At 49.2% G+C, this 23,129-nt stretch overlaps 3 protein-coding genes across 18 annotated transcripts in view; 2 read left to right on the top strand and 1 right to left on the bottom strand.

Moving 5' to 3' along the window:
* The window catches only part of NRL (neural retina leucine zipper), a 33,357-nt gene extending 29,988 nt beyond the window's left edge, over positions 1–3,369 (bottom strand). The window contains exon 1 of one of the 2 annotated variants that reach the window (XM_055362334.2): positions 3,236–3,369. The gene's annotated coding sequence lies outside the window, so the exon portion shown is untranslated. The remainder of the gene's footprint in view (positions 1–3,235) is intronic. The other variant, XM_063697762.1, reaches the window with a different exon arrangement.
* DCAF11 (DDB1 and CUL4 associated factor 11) lies at positions 361–12,512 on the top strand. Of its 15 annotated transcripts, none has more exons than XM_055362317.2 (15): positions 361–3,438; positions 4,057–4,263; positions 5,429–5,556; positions 5,778–5,905; positions 6,180–6,244; positions 6,567–6,667; positions 6,900–7,046; positions 7,262–7,316; positions 7,659–7,727; positions 8,072–8,129; positions 8,224–8,409; positions 9,343–9,496; positions 9,870–10,022; positions 11,454–11,560; positions 11,658–12,512. In XM_055362317.2, the coding sequence occupies exons 2-15, from the start codon at positions 4,109–4,111 to the stop codon at positions 11,790–11,792; spliced, it is 1,641 nt and encodes a 546-aa protein (XP_055218292.1). In that variant the 5' UTR covers positions 361–3,438; positions 4,057–4,108; the 3' UTR covers positions 11,793–12,512. The 15 variants fall into 15 exon arrangements, with proteins under 15 accessions (XP_055218292.1, XP_063553826.1, XP_055218299.1 ...); XM_063697756.1 differs by having other exon boundaries at positions 361–3,807; positions 3,896–4,240; positions 5,484–5,556; XM_055362324.2 differs by having other exon boundaries at positions 361–3,807; positions 3,896–4,240.
* Positions 12,513–18,813: 6,301 nt separating this feature from the next.
* FITM1 (fat storage inducing transmembrane protein 1) lies at positions 18,814–21,327 on the top strand. Its single transcript, XM_055362314.2, has 2 exons — positions 18,814–20,309; positions 20,691–21,327. Exons 1-2 carry the CDS (start codon positions 20,044–20,046, stop codon positions 21,301–21,303), a joined length of 879 nt encoding a protein of 292 aa, XP_055218289.2. The 5' UTR covers positions 18,814–20,043; the 3' UTR covers positions 21,304–21,327.
* The last annotated feature ends 1,802 nt before the right edge of the window (positions 21,328–23,129 follow it).

Below are 23,129 nucleotides of genomic sequence, written 5' to 3'. Positions count from 1 at the left end.
GAGGACTCAATTTCGTCATAAAACCTCAGTTATTTTAACATTTACCATGACTTTTAAATGTTTTACTCAATAATGTACAAGTTCCATATTACAAAAGCTTGAATTAAAAGATTTTATTCAGGTTTAAACCAATTTGTAAGACGAAGAAGAGAAAAGAGAATCAAAAAATGAATTGTTAAGGAGATAAGTTTAACAGAAGTTTTTTGTTCGTTTTTCTGGACCTCAGGTGCTATAGCTGTTATCATCATAATCCTTTGCAGAAGTTACACCTTTGTCACCAGTTCATGCAAGCCTTCTCCACTTTGTTTAATGATGTAATGAGCTGGGTATTATTATACTTTTTTTTTTTTCTTTGAGACGGGGTCTCATTCTCGCCCAGGCTGGATGAAGTGCAGTGGCGCAATCATGGCTCACTGCAGCCTTGACCAGACTCAGGTGATCCTTCCACCTCAGCATCCTGGGTAGCCAAGACTACAGGCCCAGCTCAATTTTGTTTTTGTATTTTTTGTAGAGATGGGGTTTCGTCACGTTGCCCAGGCTGATCTCAAATTCCTGTGGTCAAGCGAGCTGCCCACCTCAGCCTCTCAAAGTACTGGGATTACAGGTGTGAGCTACCACGCCTATTATACTTTCTAATGAAAAAATGAAACCACATCGTTTTTGCATCTATTACATGTCACCAGAAGAAATGATTATCTTTTTTTTTTTAACTTGACAATGTAGTTTGCACAATTTCCCATGGTATAAAAATAGAAGGCTACAAACCTATACCAGGAATAGGTACCTTAAAAAAAAATTGAAGACTACAACACCATTTTAATAGCTACCTGGTATTTCTGTGTCTATACTACATGGACCATAATTTATTTAACCAATCCCATATTGCAAGATATTTAGATCTTTGTTTCCAGTGTTCCACTTTTATCAATAATTGCTATGTAGAACATAAATTTTTATGCATGTCCGGCCTAGATTTCTGGAAGCAGTATTACTGGGTCAAAGTGCAAGGCTGTGAGGAAGGGAGTTTTGTAGACAGCTTCCCTCTAATAAGAAATTCTCCTGGGAAGGTGCAGAGGTAAAAATAAACAAGCTATTTATTGGCATATTTGCTTGGCAGAAATATGAAAAAATGAGGTTACTAAAAATAGACAACCAGGTTTGGAAGTTTGTATTTGAAACAATGAACAATAGTGAGCCATTTGTTGATTTTCTTTTTTTAGAGACAGGCTTTAGCTCTATCCCCAGGCTGGAGTACAGTGGAGCAATCATGGCTCACTGCAGCCTCCACCTCATGGGCTCAAGATTCCCTCCTTCATCCTTCCCAAGTAAGCTGGGACCATAGGCACGCGCCACGATGGCCGGCTATTTTTTTTTTCTTTTTGTAGACTGGGTCTCACTATGTTGCCCAGGCTGGCCTTGAACTCCTGGCCACAAATGATCCTCCTCCTCGGCCTCCCACAGTGCTGGAATTACAGTCGTAAGCCACCGTGCCCAGCTCACTTGTGGGTTCAGCACTAAATGCTGTTAGAGGAGGATTCTTCAGCAGATCAACTACCGGAAGAGGCATAGGTGTTTTTTTGTTTGGTTGCTTGATTGTTTTTTGTGTGTGTGTGTGACGGAGTTTCGCTCTTGTAGCCCAGGCTGGAGTGCAGTGGCGTGATCTCGGCTCAATGCAACCTCCGCCTCCCGGGTTCAAGCGATTCTCTTGCCTCAGCCTCTCGAGTGGCTGGGATTACAGGCGCATGCCACCACACTCGGCTTTTTTTTTTTTAGTGACGGGGTTTCACTGTGTTGGCCAGGCTGGTCTCGAACTCTGACCTCAGGTGATCCACCCGCCTTGGCCTCCCAAAGTGCTGGGATTACAGGCGTGAGCCACCGCGCCCGGCCAATTTTTTAAAAAAATGATTCCGTCACATTCTGAGAGAACGCAGGTAAAATCAATCAATAAATAAAGATCCCGATTTTCCAGGCTGGATAACCCAGAAACCACGGAATCCTAAAGTCTCAATAAACGTTAAAGCACAGATAGTAAGTAATCTGGCAATAGAGGATGGGCGCCCAGCAGACCGCCTACATAATCAGTGGAGCCGAGTGCAAGATGAAAATACCAGGCACTTGCTTTAAAATTACTAATAATTTCAAGACCGTTAACACTAGAACATTAAACCAAGCATTCAGGACCCTTCTAAGCGCAGAGGCCATCAAAGCTAGCCCTGGTGACAAGCTCAGGTCTCCGGATCTAGAGACTAGGAGACGTCGCCCGAAAGCTGGTCAAACCCTCGCCCTCACTGGGAGAGGCCCCAGGAGAGCCCAAGAAGGCCATGAGCCCTCGCTCCCATCCCTGCCCTCAGGAGCGGGCGGAGGGAAGCTCGCAGCTTTCCCAAGGAAGTGCAGGCTGCAGGGACTGAAGTTCAGCTCGGACCCTGAGCCTCTGAGCCCGAGACAGCAAGGTCATTCAACCCACACGTCCCCACCCAGCCAGAGCGAGGATCAGAGATGTGGCAAGTCCCGGCCTTGGACTCAGGCTTGTTACTCATAAACCCGCAGGAGGGTGCAGGAGGGGGCAGGAGGCGGCGAGCGCGCACCCTGGACCCGCGGCCGGGGGCGGAGAGGCACCACGAGGACAGAGGGACTAGGGAAGGTCTGCAAATCCCGGAGGGCCAAGGGAGCGTCTAAGGGGACAGCGGAACCGGAAAAGCTTTGAGAGAAAGACGCGTGTATTAGGGAACGTCTGCAAAGACCGCGGCGGAAAACCAGGGATTGTCTTAAAAAATTGCCAGACCGGATAAAGGGAGGTCTAAAGGGGGACCGTCCCAAGAGCAAGGCTTCCAAAAGCTAAGCCCGGAAGGACGGTGTGGAGGTCTACTGGGACGCCGGGCGCCCCTTAGGGCAGAACCGACTGGAGCTGCGGCCAGCGACAGAAGAACGGCTCCAGCTGGACAGGGGAAGCAGTGGGGAGAAAGAGGAGGCCCTTGGGCACTGTCTGAAAAGTGCGATGCCAAATGATCTTTAGGGACAGACAGTAAATTATATCCCTTGCTAAAATACCTCTCGGTAGCGAAGCACCAAACGTTTCTTTTTTAAGCCCCGCCTCTCAGCCGTTACGTCTAGTTCGGCTGTCTCTGATCCAGGAAGCTGCCAGTTCCCACTTACTTCTCCCCAACAAGAGCTAACAGCCCTCCTTGGGTGTGCACTTTCTCCTCCCCTCAGGCACCTCGCGCATTCTCCCGCCTACCTATCAATCATCGTGCTCCGCTGTCCAGTTGGCTGGCCAAGGGGGCGGGGCCGTCGTGTGACGTTTGCAGCCCGCCGGCCAGGAAGCCGCGAGATGCGTGACGAGCGAAGCGCGTGACGGAGGAGCGGTTGGCTAACGCAGTGGCCGCAGTCGGTGTAAACAAGGCCTCGCGCCGCTGCGGGTCCTGCGACCGCTCCTGGCTGGTGGGTGGTCTCGCGTGGGGCGGTAACCGCCGGCTTCAGTGGGAGGTGCTTCTCGGCTTCCTCCCCCTCATGGCGTACACACCCCCGGCGCACCACGTGGGCGTGAGGCAAGGAAGGAGGGGTGTTAGGCCAAATTCTATTTTCATTGGCTGTCACTGCTGCCGGCCTTTGTAAGGGGGCGCTGTGATTGGTCGATAAGGTGGGGGCGTCGAGGGTCTTTGAGTCCTAAGGCTTCTAATTGGTTAGATGAGATAAGGTAGTGAAGCGCTTTCTTCCGCGAGGGATTTCGATTGGTCGGTCAGAGAGGTTACCTGGAAATCCAACACCGCCCAACACCCCACCCGCTCCCCAGTCCGGGGACTTCGATAGGTGAGTTTGGTGTAGAAAACAAATCTTTCTTCAGTTGGTGAGCTAGGGTAGCGCACTACGGTTCACTCTTGCTTTCTTTGCTTCACAGGATTGGAGAAGGTTTGTGTTCCCGACGCCTTGGTAGTTGGCATAGGCTAAAGAAAAGGGATCTCAGCCCCGAGGAAGGGTCACCCTCCTAGAGATAGCTACTACCCCGTCTCAGGAGACCCTAGTATTTCTAGAGCACGCTTTGCTTTCACCAAACCCAAGGAGGTGACAGGAGGAGCCCCCGCACAGGACCTAAGGATGCTGTGACCAGAAGATGGGATCGCGGAACAGCAGCAGTGCAGGATCCGGGTCCGGAGACCCCTCCGAGGGCTTGCCCCGAAGAGGGGCTGGCCTGCGTCGGAGTGAGGAAGAGGAAGAAGAGGATGAAGATGTGGATCTGGCCCAGGTACTGGCCTATCTCCTCCGCAGGTAACTTACCCTCTGGTGTGACCCCCAGCAGGTGCTACCACAGTGCCTTGATCCCAACTCCAGGCAGGAAAATTACAGAGGTTAGGAAATGGGATTCGCTCAGGACAGCTGTTCTGTTTGAGCTGAACAGCCTTTCCCTGCTGGGCACCCATGGCACTCAGCTCCATACCCAGTAAGAGTGGCTGTTACCTAGGGAGGGTCACCAAGAGGATCTGCTCATGTGTTTGAGGGGCTATTCAAGGGAGCCTGTCTCTGTGACTACACAAATAAAGTCTATTTTCCAAGTAAGCTTGAAAAAAAAAGGGGGGGTCCTCGTGGGAAAGGAGTGATGTAAGGGGTGAAGAGATGGGAAGGGAGTGTTGAACTTTTTAGTAAGGCAGTTGACACATGATATGAGGCCACTTCGATTTACTTGAAAAACAAGTTTAATTTGCCCTGACTCTAACCTGTTCTTGAGGAAAGAATGCCTTGAAGGGAGAGACCACCTGGAATTGACTGGAAAAGAGTGCAGCTGGCTTTCTTTCTTTGCTTATGGCTCTTTGAGGAGAAGATGGGTTTGGGAGTCCCTTCAGAATATTGTATTCTTTTTTGTTTGTGTTTTGTGTTGTTTTTAGTAGACATAGACAGGGCTCACTGTGTTTCCCAGTCTGGAGAACGGGCTATTCACAGGTGTGATCAAGTGCACACCACAGCCTGCAACTCCTGGGCTCAAGCAATCCTTGCCTCCCAGGTAGCTAAGACTACAGTTGCACACACCACCGCACCCAGCTTAGAATATTGTCTTCTGTGGTGGACTTCTCAGGCAGAGGCTCAGAAGGAAATGCTGTGAGGATGTTTAGCTCGTTGGGAGGTCAACTTAGTAGGTCATGTCCACAGCGTATTGGTCTTGCTCTTGTTCTAAGGAAATGATGTTAGAATGTTTAGCTCGCTGGGAGGTCAACTTAGTAGGTCACGTCCACAGCATGTTGGTCTTGCTCTTGCTGTAAGAGTAAAACTCACTTTCCTACTGTGTTTTATAGGAGACCAAAAATAACAGCCAAGGTCTAGTCAGCCTCAAACCTCAAAATGAGTACCAAGTGGTCTAAGAGCTAGATAGCCGTTGACTCTGAATTTGGTTGGTTTGGGGGAAGAAGTCCCCTCCTTTATAATGGGGGTCTCTCCACAGAGGCCAAGTGAGGTTGGTGCAGGGAGGAGGTGCAGCAAATTTACAATTCATTCAGGCCCTCTTGGACTCAGAGGAAGAGAATGACAGAGCTTGGGATGGTCGTCTTGGGGATCGATACAACCCACCTGGTAAGAGGAAAAGCCCCTAATTTTGGAAGACGTTTACTAGAAAACCTTTTAGTGAAATTTTGAATGATAGGTTACATTGAAAGAAGGTATGATAATTTAAGGAATAAGGAGTCCTTACAGCCCCAGTATATTCAGCCACAGGGGTGGGCTTGGGTACAGTTCTGCTAACTGTCCTCTGAGGCTGGAAGACCTAGGATGAAACTTCTCCTTGGTACTCACAGTGGATGCTACCCCTGACACCCGGGAGCTGGAATTCAATGAGATCAAGACACAAGTGGAACTGGCCACAGGGCAGCTGGGGCTTAGGCGGGCCGCCCAGAAGCACAGCTTTCCTCGAATGTTGCACCAGGTAGGCCTCTCCACCTCCCAGCCTGGCAGCAGGCCTGCCAAAGCAGCCAGAAGCTCTGCCAGCCCCAGAGAAAAAGGAAGTCAGCTTTCCAAGGAAGAAGCCTCAAGCGCTGGGGCTGGAGAGTTAACCAGCCTCCATCGGAGTTCTGTGGGACAGACTATGATGTGTGTGTCCATTTCTATAACAAGAGCAATATCTTTGGAGGAGGGGGCTTGATATGGCTGAAGTGGCCCTCTATTTCTGCTAGCAATATTCCCCAATCCCTTCCATTTAGAGAGAACGGGGCCTCTGCCATCGGGGAAGCTTCTCCCTTGGAGAACAGTCTCGAGTGATATCTCAGTGAGTATGGGGCTCGGTGAAGAGACTCTAAGGGCCAGATAGGTCTTATCTCCTAAACTTTGAAGGGGTAGGTGTTAAAGGAGCCTCAGAGATATTAAAGGTTAGATTAAATGGGGTTGAAACTTTGAGAGTAAACAAAGTAGAAAAGTGTAGAAAATTGTAGAAATTTAGAGGATGGTGGAATGGTTGAAAGACGGGATTGCACTCATAGCCAAAAGGGAAGAATGACTGTTCTGATATTCCAGCTCTGTTAGGATTCTGCTAATTGGGACACTCCTTATCCTGAGCACCCCTCACCCTCACTTTCTCTCTCCTTCCCTAGCTTCTTGCCCAATGATCTGGGCTTCACTGATAGCTACTCTCAGAAGGCTTTCTGTGGCATCTACAGCAAAGATGGTCAAATATTCATGTCTGCTTGCCAAGGTACCAGACCCTGGTCCTATAAACTATCTTTTCCTGGAACATGGGACATTCCCCCTGACTGAGGCTAGAAAGCCACAGACGGGGAGCTCAGACCTGGCTTAAGGATGCTTAGCCAGACCATGTTTCCCATGATAAAGGGAAGACTCCACAGGTACACTGAGGGGGAGATGTCTAATCTAGGAAAGTTACAAGGAAACTGTCCCATAATTCTGCCTGATCTTTACTTACACAGACCAGACAATCCGACTGTATGACTGCCGGTATGGCCGTTTCCGTAAATTCAAGAGCATCAAGGCCCGCGATGTAGGCTGGAGCGTCTTGGATGTGGCCTTCACCCCTGATGGGAACCACTTCCTCTACTCTAGCTGGTCTGATTACAGTAAGTATGCACCAGGCTTCCACTGACTCTCCAGCGTGGGACCTGAGGTTTCCATGTGCCTGTCCCCTCTGAGCCAGGATCCCTCACTTTGTCCTGGGAAAATCACTCCCAAAGTGCTCCAGTACCCTTGTCCCCTGTTTGATCTCTTCCCTAGCTTCACTTCCACTCTTCTTCCCCCATCCCTGAAAGATTCTTGTTTTTCTTGCTTCTCTTAGTTCATATCTGCAATATCTATGGTGAGGGAGATACACACACTGCCCTGGATCTCAGGTACTGGCTTCCCTTTCTGGTCAGACTCATCAGAAACTTCTCAAGGGAAGCTCTTCGGGAGCAAACCTCTTGAGTTGGAAGTTCTGCTTAGGGGAAAAAGTATACTGGTGGGTCTGTGTGCATTCCTGGGAGGGAAGCACCATCTTGTCAGCCAGAGGACTGGGTAAAATAGATGGCTGCAGGATGATTTCTGGGTTCTCACTGAGCATCTGCATTATGGTGCATGTTAGCCAGACTTCTTTTTTCCCCTGGGGATGTGCCTTACAACCGTTGTCAGATTCTATGTAGATTAACAAAAGCTGAAGGGAAGTCCACTTAACCCAGCTCCTTCTTTGCTTTTAGGCCAGATGAGCGTCGCTTTGCTGTCTTCTCCATTGCTGTCTCCTCAGATGGACGAGAAGTACTAGGAGGGTAAGTGCTTGTGGGGTATGTTTCCCTCAATAACAAGATGGGGGTTCTGCCAGAGATGAGCTCTGCTGTTACACAGATGGCACTGGCAGCTGCAGAGAACAACCAGACCTTCTCCAAGGTCAGGATTTACAAGTTGCTTCACCCCTTGCTCTCCATTTCCCCAGCACGAGATGGGAGGTGTCAAGCCTCCTTGAAACACAGCTAACTCTTCCCCCACTTCCTGTATAAAAAGAGCAAAGGGCTTGACCCAGAGCAGGATTTCTCAGTGGAACTCCCTAGAGCATATACCACATTGGTCCTCTCGATCATGGCTCCAGGACCCTCCTTTATCCCTTCCCTTTCAGGGCCAATGACGGCTGCCTGTATGTCTTTGACCGAGAACAGAACCGGCGCACCCTTCAGGTATGGCTCCTGAGATAGAGCCTCTGCCTCCTGGTTTTTGGCTTTTTATAAGACCTAGAAAGAGGTCTTATATCCTGGCCTCCTTTTTGCCTAGATTGAGTCCCATGAGGATGATGTGAATGCAGTGGCCTTTGCTGATATAAGCTCCCAAATCCTGTTCTCTGGGGGAGACGATGCCATCTGCAAAGTGTGGGATCGACGCACCATGCGCGAGGATGACCCCAAGCCTGTGGGTGCACTGGCTGGACACCAGGATGGCATCACCTTCATTGACAGCAAGGTGGGCCAGAAGTCAGGACTGTACAGCCAGGCCGCTAAGGTTCTAGTTGCCCAGGAAGGCATGAAAGCGGACTGGTGTGGGAATTTGACAAGCTCCTTATTAACCAAGGTTTGTAAGAGTTGTAGGGAAGGGGCTCAAGCCAGGGAACATGAATTCCATCTGTACTCACCAGTCCTCAAGGAGCAGGGCAGGGCTTTCCATACAAGAAAAATGGAAGACCGGTCAGGTATGGCGGCTCACACCTGTAATCCTAGCACTTTGGGAGGCTGAGGTGGGAGGATCACTTGAGCTCAGGAGTTCCAGACCAGCCTGTGAAACCTAGCGAGACCTCATCTCTATTTATTTAAAAAAAACAACAACAACAACAAAAAACTAAGGCCAGATGCCGTGCTCACGCCTGTAATCCCAGCACTTTGGGAGGCTGAGGCGGGCAGATCACGAGGTCAGGAGATCGAGACCATCCTGGCTAACATGGTGAAACCCCGTCTCTACTAAACATACAAAAAAATTAGCTGGGTGTGGTGGCAGTCGCCTGTAGTCCCATCTACTCAAGAGGCTGAGGCAGGAGAATGGCGTGAACCCGGGAGGCGGAGCTTGCAGTGAGCTGAGATCACCCCACTACACTCCAGCCTGGGTGACAGCAAGACTCCATCTCAAAAAAAAAAAAATTAATTAAAAATTAAAAAAGGAAAAATGGAAGACAATCTGATTCAGGCTAGAATAGGAAAGCCAGCCAGTAGCCTGGGCAAGGAAAGGAAAACCTAGCCAGGTGGTAGGATCTGAGGCAGAACGCTGGAAATGAGTTCACCTGGATGAAGAGAGGCAAGTAAAGCCAGAGGCCAGAGTTCTGCTCAACTAGAGAACGGGAACTAGACTGACAGGCGCCGACATTTGCAAGCTCTGATGCTTCACTATCCACCTTTGGATTCATAGGGTGATGCCCGGTATCTGATCTCCAACTCTAAAGACCAGACCATCAAACTCTGGGATATCCGACGCTTTTCCAGCCGGGAAGGCATGGAAGCTTCACGCCAGGCTGCCACACAGCAAAACTGGGACTATCGGTGGCAGCAAGTGCCCAAAAAAGGTGAGACTGGAAGTACAGGCACAGTGGATTTGTCTGTAGCCTGGGAGCCCTGGAGGACCTCCCCCTCAGCCCTCTTTGCCAGGCATTAACTCTTTATTTGCTAAATCATGGGTGGAATGGCCAGAGGTTCCTAGGATTGGGTCCTGGGTGGGGGTCACTCAGAATCAACCAATACAAAAGTATTTGAGTGTAATGATTAACCAGCAGGGCCATATTGGAGACTGTCCTCTGACTATTAGGTGGAGAAAGAGCCACCACTTGAAGATTGGAAAGGCATTTGTCTCTGGGCATCGAACCTTGCTCAGGACTGGTGGTACGAAACAATCCCAAAGCAGATTTCCTAACCTAGGGTTTACTCTGCATCCCTACCCAGCCTGGCGGAAGCTGAAGCTCCCAGGGGACAGCTCCTTGATGACCTACCGGGGCCACGGAGTGCTGCACACCCTCATCCGCTGCCGGTTCTCCCCCATTCATAGCACCGGCCAGCAGTTCATCTACAGTGGCTGCTCCACTGGCAAAGTGGTTGGTAAGGATTGTGTCAGAACAGGGGGCCTCAGGAAGGGCAGGAATGACTCCTTGCCATTCCACCTATAACGACCAGTGACCACCTTAAAAAGCCCAGTGACAGCTATAGGTAAAATCAAACTTAGCTTGGAGGCTTAAACAGAGAAATAGAAACCATTCTATTTTTCAGTGTTTTAAATTAAGAAAAGGAACATAGAATTCTAGACAGTAAATATAATAGATTGCCAAAAATATAGTTGGTTCTGTTTTTCAGCCAGTCAAGAAAGAGGTTGCAGATGAAAGGTAGGAGGGAACAGAGACAAAATGACACAGGAAGATGTTAGCAAGTAGTAAAGGGACATGCAGTCGCTGAAGCAGAAAAGCACAGAAAGAAATAAGCTGGGTGCAGTGGCTCATGCCTGTAACCCCAGTGCTTTGGGAGGCCAATGAGGGCAGATCACTTGAGCCCAGGAGTTTGAGACCAGCCAGGGCAACATGGAGAAACCTTGTCTCTACAAAAAAATGGCTGGACGTGGTGGCACAGGCCTGTAGTCCCAGCTACTTGGGAGGCTAGTGTGGGAGAATCACCTGAGCCCGGTAGGTCGAGACTGCAGTGAGCCATGATTGTGCCACCGCACTTCAGCCTGGGTGACAGAGTGAGAAATTGTCTCAAAAAAAAAAAAAGGTGGCTCACACCTGTAATCCCAGCACCGTGGGAGGCCGAGGCGGGCAGATCACCTGAGGTCAGGGGTTTGAGACCAGCCTGGCCAACAAGATGAAGCCCCATCTCTATTAAAAATACAAAAATTAGCCAGGCATGGTGGCAGGCGCTGGTAATCACAAGCTACTTGGGAGGCTGAGGCAGGAGAATCGCTTGAGCCCGGGAGGCTGAGGCAGGAGAATCGCTTGAACCCGGGAGGCAGAGGTTGCAGTGAGCCAAGATCGCGCCACGGCACTCTAGCCTGGCCAACAAGAGCGAGACTCCGTCTCAAAAAAAAAAAAAAAACCAGAAGCACAGCTGCAGATACAAGGAGCCTAAGGCAGTGCTGTCCCTAGAGACACACTCACAGTCCCATGACAAAAGAAAGATGCACCCTGTCCAGATAAGGTGCAGCAGGTGCACACACCCCCAGACAGCTCATTGTTCACTTTTGTGGTGCCTTCCATATCTTACTAAAATCTTTAAAGCCACTGCATTTCCTTAACTGTAGCCCCTATGAAATTTAGCTAAGGGCCAGACATACCCACACCACTAAACCATATCCTCAACCCAAGGTATGGAAAGGAACAGGGATAGAAGCAGAAAGAACACAGTCTTCTGGTGTGGGCTTTGCTCCCATGGGAACATGGGAAGATGCCTGAGAGGCAGGTCGGTGGTGCTACTCATGGGGAGGTGAGGGATAGTTTAGAGGTCTTGTGGTGGTCCCTCTCCACTCTTGCCTGTCCTGGACAGTGTACGACCTTCTAAGTGGCCACATTGTGAAGAAGCTGACCAACCACAAGGCCTGTGTGCGTGACGTCAGTTGGCACCCCTTTGAAGAGAAGATTGTCAGCAGTTCGGTGAGGTTGCAAGGGTTGAGGGTGCTGGCACATGTCTGGGGCTTGGACTTGGGTGGGGGCAGCACATCCTGACTGCTTGCCACCCTCTGCCCTGCAGTGGGACGGGAACCTGCGTCTGTGGCAGTACCGCCAGGCTGAGTACTTCCAGGATGACATGCCAGAATCTGAGGAATGTGCCAGCGCCCCTGCCCCAGTGCCCCAATCCTCTACACCCTTTTCCTCACCCCAGTAGATCCAACCTCCAGCCCCATATAGGGTGAACCTCTTGATAAGCTCTCTGCCTCCTCCTCCCTTTCTCCCTTGTGGGGAATGTTTGGAGGAATCACTGGCATTTGATGGGGAGAAACATAAGCCTGGGCTCTGAGCCTCAGCTGAGCCCTGGAAGATTCTCCCCATGGGGCAGAGTGGTCTCCTTACGTGCTCACACCCAGTCAGCTTGGGTCCCTATCTCTGGCCAGAGTTTGGCAGGACTGCCATTATCTGGGGTGTGACCTCTGCCAGCAAGAGAAGTGTCCTGGGTGTTTTTAATCATGTTTGAATGTTAGGGGTTGGGTCCTAGAGTAGATGCCTGAGGCCACATCTGAACAGACCTGTCAGCCAGGCCTGCCAGGTCTTCACGTTGAGGATTCAACTGGCCAATCACAGGACAGGTGTCCTGGCCTTTCTTCCTGAGGTCTCTAGGGGAGGGGCATGGGTAAGGGTGTTTCCTCAGCACCCTCCTGGGGTGGGGATTATGTCTGCTGTCATGTCTGGGTCTTTAGGGTAGGACAGGCTGTGGTATGAGAGGCAGGAGTCTCCACAAGGCTTCATGTGGCCCCTTATAGGGCAGGCCCTGCCCTCTGGGAAGGTCCCTTCATGCTGGAGGCACACAGCTTTAAGGAAGTAGGTTGAAGTAGGACTCCTTCGTCCTCTCACTGGCTTTGGCTCCCTCAATAAACTGTGTGGGAACCTGGCTCAGTGTCTGTCTCTCTCTCTCACTCTCTGTTTTTCCTATCTGAGGTCTTTCATCTCCTCACTTCAGGAAAACACAGTTCAACAAAGTCTTCAGATGCGATCCTGTGTAGGAGAAAATACCCTTCTGGTGCCCCATGAAAAAGGGAAATACCAAAACCATTTGTTCACTGAGCCTTGCAATAGGTGCTCCCTCACCAATTTCAGAAGCTTCCCTGCAAGTAGATATCGAGAGAGCACACTTTCCATTAGAGCCTGGTAATACCCATATCACCTCTGCTCTGAGGCTGGGCCTGCAGCTGTGTAGTCTTTGGAAGAGGTAGCCCCTGAACGCAGAGCCTAAGAGAAGCAAGTCGGCCCTGACGCCAGGCCCCAGTGGGCACCTCACACTCAGAACCTCATACCCCAGAGCAAACCGATGGTCAGGGAGAGGGCTAGAGCTCACACCCAGCTCTGAATAGATCTTCCCTGATGACATTTCATGCCCTCTAAGGCAGTTTTTAAACGAAGGTACACACATCCAGGGGTGTTCACAGGCTTTCACAGCAAGGGTACCTATTTCATGGCAAAATAGGCAGTTTTAAAAGAATAAACAAGCTAGGTGTGGTGGCTCATGCCTGTAATCCTAGCACTTTGGGAAGCCAAAGCTGATGGATCGCTTGAGCCCAGGAGTTTGAGATCAGCCTGGGCAACATGGCAAAACCCCATCTCTACAAAAAATACAAAAAGTAGGCCGGGCACGGTGGTTCACACCTGTAATCCCGGCATTTTGGGAGGCCGAGATAGGTGGATCACCTGAAGTCAGGTGTTTGAGACCAGCCTGGCCAACATGGTGGAACCCAATCTCTACTAAAAATACAAAAAAACTAGCCGGATATGGTGGCGGGTGCCTGTAATCTCAGCTACTCGAGAGGCTGAGGCAGGAGAATCGCTTGAACTTGGGAGCAGAGGTGAGCCGAGTGCAGTGAGCCAAGATCATGCCATTATACTCCAGCTTGGGCAACGAGAGCAAAACTCTGTCTCAAAAAAAAAAAAAAGCCAGATGTGGTGACGCATGCCTGTAGTCCTAGCTACTCAGGAGGCTGAGGTGGGAGGATCACCTAAGGCCAGGAGGTCAAGGCTGCGGTGAGCCGTGATTGTGCCAATGTACTCCAGCCTAGGTGACAGAGTGAGACCGTGTCTCAAAAATAAATAATAAATAAATGTTCAGATCCTTGGCTTCTGTGTTCTCATTCCTCAAATTGATCTACCTAGTGTGAAACTCCTGTGCCAGATCTCCTTTCCCATCCACGCTTTTCATTCCCCGTCTGCCAAGTGATAAAGTTACCTAAGGTGCTACCCATCTCACCCAGAACCTGTGTTACTTCCAGGGCACCAAATTAAGAGAGAAATTCAAATTGTTAGTATCCTTACAGCTTCATTAGATCAAAGCCCCACAGACCATCCATTCTCAGTAAGAGATGCATTTACAATACAATTTTATGTTATTGAAATAATGTAAAATGTTTGTTGTACAGGCATACCTAGGAGATATTGTGAGTTCATTTCCAGACCACTGTAATAAAGTGAACATTGCATAAGGCGAGTCAATTTTCTTGGTTTCTCAGTGCATATAAAAATTATGTTGTTTTTAGTCTGGGCACAGTGGCTCATGCCCGTAATCTCAGCACTTTGGGAGGCCGAGGCAGTGGATCACCTGAGGTCAGGAGTTCAAGACCAGCCTAGCCAACATGGTGAAACCTCGTCTCTACTAAAAATACAAAAATTAGCCAGGTGTGGTGGCAGGCGCCTGTAGTCCCAGCTACTCAGGAGGCTGAGGCAGGAGAATCGCTTTAACCTGGGAGGCGGAGGTTGCAGTGAGCTGAGATCGCACCACTGCACTCCAGCCTGAGCCACAGGGTGAGACTCTGTCTGGAAAAAAAAAAAAAAAAATTTTGTTTTGTTTTGTTTTTTTGAGACAGGGTCTTACTCTGTCACCCAAGCTGGAGTGCAGTGGCATGATCTCAGCTCACTGCAGCCTGGACCTCTCCTAGCTCAAGCAGTCCTCCACCTCAGCCTCCTGAGTAGCTGAGACTACAGATGCCCACCACTACACCTGGCTAATTTTTGTGTTTTCTGTAGAGATGGGGTTTCGTCCTGTTGCACAAGCTGTTCTCAAACTCCTGGGCTCAAGCGATCCTCCCACTTCAGCCTCCCAAAATGCTGGGATTATAGGCATAAGCCACTGTGCCTAGCCATGAATGTTCTTAATGGCATCTGGAATGGTGAATCCTTTCCAGAAGGTTTTCAGTTGACTTTGTCTACAGCTATCAGAGGAATCACTATGGCAGCTGCAGTCTTACGAAATGTTTTTTTTTTCTTTTTTTTTTTCCTTGAGATAGGGTCTTGCTCTGTCGCTCAGGCGCGGTGGTGCGCTCAGCTCACTGAAACCTCTGCCTCCCCCTGGACTCAAGTGATCCTCCCACTTCAGCCTCCCAAGTAGCTGGGACTACCAGCACACACCACCACATCCAGCTCGTTTTTGTTATTTTTTGTAGAGACGGGGTTCGAAATGTATTTCTTAAAGAGTAAGACTTGGCCAGGTGCAGTGGCTGACACCTGTAATCCCAGCACTTTGGGAGGCCGAGGCGGGTGGATCACGAGGTCAGGAGATTGAGACCATCCTGGCTAACACGATGAAACCCCGTCTCTACCAAAAATACAAAAAAGTAGCTGGGCGTGGTGGTGGGCACCTGTAGTCCCAGCTGCTCGGGAGGCTGAGGCAGGAGAATGGCATGAACCTGGGAGGCGGAGGTTGCAGTGAGCCGAGATCGCGCCACTGCACTCCAGCCTGGGCAACAGAGCAAGACTCAGTCTCAAAAAAAAAAAAAAAGTAAGACTTGCAAGTCAAAATTACTCCTTGATCCATGGGCTACAGAATGGATGTTGTGTTAGCAGGCATGAAAACATTAATCTCCCTGTACATCTCCAGAGTTTGTAGGTGACCAGGTGCATTGTCAATGAGCAGTAATATTTTGAAAGGAATCTTTATTTCTGAGGAGTAGATCTTAACAGTGAGCTTAAAATATTCTGTAACCCATGCTGCAAACATATGTGCTGTCATGCAGGTTTTGTTGTTTTATTTATAGAACACAGCAGAATACATTTAGCATAATTCCTAAGGCCCTAGGATTTTCAGAATGGTAAATGAGGATTGGTTTCAACTTAAAATCACCAGGTGCATTATCTCCTAATAAAAAGAGTTAGTCTGTCCTTTGAAGCTCTGTAGAGGCCTTGACTTCTCTCTAGCTGTGAAACTTCTATGTGGCATCTTCTTCCAATAGAAGGCTGTTTTGTTTGCTTTGAAAATCTGTAATTTAGTGTAGCCACCTTCATCAATGATCTTAGCTAGATCTTCTGGATAACTTTCTGCAGCTTCTATATCAGCACTTGCTGCTTCACCTTGCATTTTTATGTTATGGAGGTGGCTTCTTTCCTTGAGCATTATGAACCAACCTCTGCTAGCCTCCTCACCACTCTCAGTCTTTATAGTATTGAAGAGAATAGGCTGGGCTCAGTAGCTCACACCTACAATCCCAGCACTTTGGGAGGCCAAGATGGAAGGATCACTTGAGGCCAAGGGTTGGAGACCAGTGTGGGCAACATAGTGAGTGTTGGCATGCACATGTAGTCCCAGCTACTTAGGAGGCAGAGCAGGAGGATTGCTTGAGCTCAGGAGTTTGAGACTGCAGTAAGACGTGATCATGCCACTGCACTCCAGGCTGGGCAACAACGCAAGACCCTGTCTCTTAAAGGAAAAAAAAGAGTTGGGGCCTTGCTCCGGATTAGGCTTTGGTTTAAGGGAATGTTGTGGCTGCTTTGATCTTCTATCCAGACCACTAACACTTTCTTGATATCAGCAATAAGGCTATTTCACTTTTGTATCATTCATGTGTTCACTGAAGTGTAGTACCTTTTAATTTCCTTTAAGAACTTTTCCTGGACAGGTGCAGCGGTTCACTTCTGTAATCCCAGCACTTTAGGCAAAGACAGAAGGATCACTTGAGCCCAGGAGTTTAAGACCAGCCTGGGCAACATAGTGAGACCCCTGTCTCTACAAAAAATTTAAAAATTAGCCAAACTTGGTGGCCTGCACCTGTAGTCCCAGCTCCGCGAGAGGAGGATCACTTGAACTGGGGAGGTCAAGGCTGCAGTGAGCTGCGATCATGCCACTGGATTAGGCTTTGATTTAAGAGAATGTTGTGGCTGCTTTAATCTTCTACCCAGACCACTAAAACTTTCTCCACGTCAGTAATAAGACTGTTTCACTTTCCTGACAGAAAGTGACCCTGTCTCCAAAACCCCAAAAACTCAGGTATTCATGTACTAATAATATATTTTAGACTACTAACAGTTACAATGAAAATAGAATCCATAGGAAAAAAATTAACTCTTAGGGCTTTATGGTCACAGGACATTTCTATTTTATTTATTTTATTTATTTTTATTTTTTGAGACAGTCTTGCTCTGTTGCCCAGGCTGGAGTGCAGCGGTGTGGAATGCAGTGGTGTGATCACTGCTCACTGCAACCTCAAATTCCTGGGCTCAAGTGATCTTCCCATCTCAGCCTCCTGAGTAGCTGGGTGGGTGCCACCATCCTTGGCTAATTTGTGTATATTTTGTATAGACAAGGTTTCACCATGTTGCTCAGGCTCGTCTAGAACTCCTGGGCTCAAGTGATCCTCCTGCCACGGTCTCCCAAAGGACTGGAATTGCAGGTGTGAGCCACCACACTGGGCCCAGAAACTATAAAAAATTAAATTTTTTGGCTGGGCACGGTGGCTCACACCTGTAATCCCAGCACTTTGGGAGGCCGAGGCAGGCGAATCACTAGGTCAGGAGTTCGAGACCAGCCTGGCCAACATGGTGAAACCCCATGTCTACTAAAAAAAAAAAAAAAAAAAAGTAGCTGGGTGGTGGCGGGTGCCTGTAATCCCAGCTACTTGGAAGGCTGAGGCAGGAGAATCGCTTGAACCCAGGAAGCAGAGGTTGCAGTGAGCCAAGATCGTGCCACTGCACTTCAGCCGGGGCGACAGAGTGAGACTCCATCTCAAACAAACAAAAAATTAAATTTTTTGAGTTACTTTTCTTGCAGAGAAATGTGATAAATGGTCAATAAAAGACTTTCAGGCATAAAAACATATTAGGATAAATTCTGTGAGGGAGTAGAATGGAAATATAATTTCTGATGTAAAATCTTGTCATGTTTTAATGGATAAAGGTGAAGTATCTAATCACTGTAGTATTTAGATTTCATTGGATACATTTGAAACAGTGATATAATGGTTTTATTTTGAAATGTCAGTATATGATACACTAGAAATTATGTCCTTTGCAACTATTTAAAACCACAATGAGACCAGGGATGGTAGCTCATGCCTGTAATCCCACCACTCTGGGAGGCCAAGGCAGGAAGATCACCTGAGGCCAGGAGTTCAAGACCAGCCTGGTCAACTTAGTGAGACTTTGTCTCTACAAAATAAATATGGAAACAAGGTCTCACTCTGTTGCTTAGGCTTGGAGTGCAATAGTGCCATCACGGCTCACTGCAGTGTCAACCTCCTGGGCCCAAGTGATCCTCCCATTTCGGCCTCCCAAGTAGCTGGACTTACAGGCACGTGCCACTATGCCCAGCTAATTTTTTAAATTTTTGTAGAGACGGCGTCTCACTATGTGAGACCAGCTCAAGGTGGTCCCGAACTCCTGTGGCTCCTCAGGCTGGTCCCAAAGTGCTGGGATTACAGGCATGAGCTACCACACCTGGCCAAAAAATAAAAAATAAATTAACCAACCATGGTGATGCATTCCTGTAGTTCTAGCTACTCAGGAGGCTAGGGCAGATGATCACTTGAGCCCAGGAGTTTGAGGCTGCAGTGAGCCGTGATAGCACACTGCATTCCAGCCTGGGCAAGCGTGAGACACTGTCTCAAAAAAATAAATAATAAAACTTTAATAAATAAAAATGAGGGGAAGGAATTTTTTTTTTTTAAGACGGAGTCTCGCTGTTGTTGCTCAGGCTGGAGTGCAATGGCACAATCTCTGCTCACTGCAACCTCCGCCTCCCGTGTTCAAGCGATTCTCCTGCCTCAGCCTCCAGAATAGCTGGGATTACAGGCGCCCGCCACTGTGCCCAGCTAATTTTTTTATTTTTAGTAGAGACGGGGTTTCACTATGTTGGCCAGGCTGGCCTCAGGCGATCCATCCACCTCAGCCTCCCAAACTGCTGGGATTATAGGCGTGAACCACCACGCCCGGCCTAGTTCAAAATTCTTTTATAGGGTTCGTTGAAGGTCACTATTCCAAGGTATGGGCTTTAGGATCTGGAAGGAATCTGATTGATTATCCAATCTGTCTTGATCAATTTATAAAGGAAATTGATTTACTGAGGACTGAAGAGGGTTCATTGATTTTCCTAAAGTCACACAGTTGGGCCCAGAACTCAGGTGTCCTTGCTTGCTCATTCCTTTCACTACTTCCGCTGTGCTCTGAAATCCCACCACTGGTTTTGAGGAATGAGGAAGAAAGAAAAAGTGATCTCAAAACAGTTACTGACTAACAGGCGCTCTCCGTGGGTAGGTAGCTCTCTGCCCTGCTGTCGCCGCCTCAGCAGTCAGACTGGGAGGGCAGGCTTATATGGAGAGCCCCGAGGCCCAGGGTAGTTGGTTGGAGGATGGAACTTAAGGTTTCAATTGACTCCTGTCTGGCAGTTGCCCTTTTAGGGTCTCCTCTACGTCTGTCACCTGGGAGTAAACCTAATCTTTAGGGATCTGAGGGTCAACGTGATCAACAGATGAAACCGCCAGTTTATACAGCAGCCCTGGGCCAAACTAGTCCCTTAGAGACCCTCAATCCAGACAGGAACTAGGGCAGAGCCAAGCTGCTGGGGTCACAGAGCACTGAAGTGGATACCCCTGCTGATCTGCCTCCCAAGGCCTATGATGGCCACAGTGCTGTGCACAGCCACCTTGCTGCATCCTGCTGTTGGTGGGCTCTTATGCTCAGAACCCCAGGAGAAGGGCTAGATCACACTGATAAGACTGACAGCTTTTTTTAAAAAACGACTTTCAAGTTTTGGTTATTTTTATCTTCATGACCTCTGATTTCCCTGTGGAGCAAATGGTAAAGTAGGGGTGGGTGGAGAGGGACTTTGGCAGACCCTGGCAGACTATGGACAAGGACAGCCCTGAACAGCTGGCCCTGAGACATGAACTGGAACATGGTTGGAGCCAAGGACACAGGACTAACAGGAAAGGACACAGACTGCTGTCAGGACACATACTACCACACACCCGAGGCCAGGACCCTGCTGACGTGGCAGACCTCCACCCTGGCCCCTTACTGCCCCCCGCCCCTCTCCCCCACCTGCCAGCTGCCAACAGGGCTCTGCCTTGTGTCTGCCACACCTGTCACTGCCTATCCTTGTCCAGGGGGGCCCCATCAGCCCCTCCTCAGCTGCCCAGCAAAGCAAGCAGTTAGTGGGGAGGGGAGGGAACATGGAGCGGGGGCTGGTGGTGGGGGCAGGACCGGGGGCCAGGGCCCGAATCCAGGCACTGCTGGGCTGCCTGGTCAAGGTGCTGCTCTGGGTGGCCTCTGCCTTGCTGTACTTTGGAAGCGAACAAGCCGCCCGCCTTCTGGGCAGCCCCTGCTTACGGCGCCTCTACCATGCCTGGCTGGCAGCAGTGGTCATCTTTGGGCCGCTTCTGCAGTTCCATGTCAACCCTCGGACTATCTTCGCCAGCCACGGCAACTTCTTCAACATGTGAGTCCACTCAAGGCTGTGGGAGCCGGGTCCCTGCACTCTGGGATCCTAGCTCCCTTCTCCAGGCTTCTGTCCTCCTGCCAGTCTGAACACTAAAAATAGGCTAGGAGGTTGAGGAAAAGGTCGGGGGAGGGGGAAGGGAACAGAGCCCTGGGGTACAGGGGAAGTTGGGAACAGGACTAAAGAGGAAATATGGACCCTGGAATGCTGAATTGTCCTCCAAAGAGATGGCAAAGTTTAAATGACTGGGGGCTGTAAAGGGCACGGCAAGGAGAGAACCAGTGATGATGTGTAGGGTTGGGGAGAGTGCAGTGATGGGAGCACAAACCAGGGTGGGAGATGGAGCTTGGGGTCTCAATAGTCTCCCTTCTTTGCCCACAGAAAATTTGTGAATTCAGCCTGGGGCTGGACATGCACCTTCTTAGGGGGCTTTGTGTTGCTGGTGGTGTTCCTGGCTACACGGCGCGTGGCAGTAACTGCCAGACACCTGAGCCGACTGGTGGTAGGGGCAGCCGTGTGGCGGGGAGCCGGCCGGGCCTTCCTGCTCATTGAGGACCTGACTGGCTCCTGCTTCGAGCCACTGCCCCAGGGTCTGCTGCTCCACGAGCTGCCTGACCGCCGCAGCTGCCTGGCGGCTGGCCACCAGTGGCGAGGCTACACCGTCTCCTCCCACACCTTCCTTCTCACCTTTTGCTGCCTGCTCATGGCAGAGGAAGCAGCTGTGTTCGCCAAGTACCTGGCCCATGGGCTTCCTGCCGGCGCCCCACTGCGCCTTGTCTTCCTGCTGAACGTGCTGCTGCTGGGCCTCTGGAACTTCTTGCTGCTCTGTACCGTCATCTATTTCCACCAGTACACTCACAAGGTGGTGGGCGCCGCAGTGGGCACCTTCGCCTGGTACCTCACCTATGGCAGCTGGTATCATCAGCCCTGGTCTCCAGGGAGCCCAGGCCATGGGCTCTTCCCCCGTCCCCACTCCAGCCGCAAGCATAACTGAAAGAAATAAAAGCCATCAGGCCTGGCTGTGGCTCCTCTCATCATTTGGTTGGGTCCTTGAAAGGGTAGGAAGAGGGTCTGGTAGTCACTAGGGTTCCCCAGCCATTCCTTGCTCTCATCAATCTTGAATGTCCTTCCTTATGCTTGACCTCCATCCCTCCAGCTGTCCTTTCAGTCTCCTAGTTTTTGCAGACTTCAGGCTATCTGGGGACTGAGACATCCAGGAATGGTGCTTCTAAGGCAGGTAATGGTGCGCTTAGGTGTGGGCATCATTCTTGCTGAGCAGTTGCTCCATCTCCAGCCTGTTTGATTGTTTTTCCTGCCTTCTCCACTGAATCTCCACTCCCTCTCTTCAGGGGCCTACCTATCTGGGCACTCCTCTCAGGGACTCTTCCTACCCTGTCTTCCCCATAGGGGGTCTGTATGTGCTCATCTATTTAACAAATGTTTATTGAGCTGAGCATAGTTCTATGCCATGTAAATAAGACAAGATTTCTGCTGTTTGGAGGCATATGAGCTAACTGGGGAAGGCAGATAATCGATCACACAAATAATAGCAAAACACTTGCACTGCATTTACTCTGTGCCAGACACTGTTCTAAGTGTCTGTAAGTTCTTTATAAAAGTTAACGCATATGGCCGGGCGCGGTGGCTCACGCCTATAATCCTAGCACTTTGGGAGGCCGACGTGGGCAGATCACTTGAGGTCAGGAGTTCAAAACCAGCCTGGCCAACATGGTGAAACTCCATCTCCACTAAAAATACAAAAAAAAAAAAAAAATACTTGGGTGTGGTGGCGGGTGCCTGTAATCCCAGCTACTTGGGAGTCTGAGTCAGAAGAATCCCTTGAACCCGGGAGGCGGAGGTTGCAACGAGCTGAGGTTGCACCACTGCACTCCATCCTGGGCAACAAGAGCGAAACTCCATCTCAAAAAAAAAAAAAAAGTTAACACATTTGGTCCTCACAACAATAAAAGTATGAGGTAGGTTGTACTGATCTTGACTGGCAAAAAAAAAAAAAAAAAAATTGAGATAGTAGTGTTCCCATTGTACAGTTGCAAACACTGAGACACAGAGGTTAAGTGACTTGTTCACAACTAATAGAGGAGCCATGATTACAAAGCTAGATAATATGGGTATATCATCTATCCTCTAAACCAGGAATTAGCAAACTTTGGCCCTCCTGTGGCCAGTTTTGTATGACCTGTGAGCTAATAATTATATATGTATAATATATATTTATATATTATATATATTATTATATATATTTATATATATAATATATATATAATTTTTTTTAAAAGACAGAGACCTGGCAGTGATGGCAGTGTAATCCCAGCACTTTGGGAGGCTGAGGCAAGAGGATCACTTGAGCCCAGGAGTTTGAGACCAGCCTGGGCAAGATGGTGAGACCCTGTCTCTATAAAAATTTTTTTTAAAAGGTAAAACATTTTTTACATTTTTATTTTTATTTTATTTTTATTATTTTTTTGGAGACAGAGTCTCACTCTGTTGCCCAGGCTGGAGTGCAATTCTGGCTCACTGCAACCTCCACCTCCCAGTTTGAAGCAATCTCCTGTCTCAGCCTCCCGAGTAGCTGGGATTACAGGCCCCACCACCACACCCGTCTAGTGTTTGTATTTTTAGTAGGCACAGGGTTTCACCATGTTGGCCAGGCTGGTCTCGAACTTCTGACTTCAAGTGATCTGCCTGCCTTGGCCTCCCAAAGTGCTGGGATTAGAGGCATGAGTCACTGTGCCCGGCCATTTTTACATTTTTTAATGGTTGAAAAAGCAAAAGAATAAGAATAGTTTATTACAGGAGAAA

The sequence above is a fragment of the Gorilla gorilla genome, chromosome 15 (assembly GCF_029281585.2).
Source record: "Gorilla gorilla gorilla isolate KB3781 chromosome 15, NHGRI_mGorGor1-v2.1_pri, whole genome shotgun sequence".
In the NCBI taxonomy this organism is placed as follows: Eukaryota; Metazoa; Chordata; class Mammalia; order Primates; family Hominidae; genus Gorilla; species Gorilla gorilla.
Note: the sequence above shows the minus strand (reverse complement) of the source record. Positions and strands in the feature narration are given on the sequence as shown.

Bases quoted from the DNA above. Each gene is read 5' to 3' on its own strand.
- FITM1 (XM_055362314.2), top strand. From the start codon at position 20,044: ATGGAGCGGGGGCTGGTGGTGGGGGCAGGACCGGGGGCCAGGGCCCGA. The intron at 20,310-20,690 runs GTGAGTCCACTC...CTTTGCCCACAG, and splicing joins CACGGCAACTTCTTCAACAT to AAAATTTGTGAATTCAGCCT.
- DCAF11 (XM_055362317.2), top strand. From the start codon at position 4,109: ATGGGATCGCGGAACAGCAGCAGTGCAGGATCCGGGTCCGGAGACCCC. The intron at 5,557-5,777 runs GTAAGAGGAAAA...TGGTACTCACAG, and splicing joins GGATCGATACAACCCACCTG to TGGATGCTACCCCTGACACC. The intron at 8,130-8,223 runs GTATGGCTCCTG...CTTTTTGCCTAG, and splicing joins AGAACCGGCGCACCCTTCAG to ATTGAGTCCCATGAGGATGA.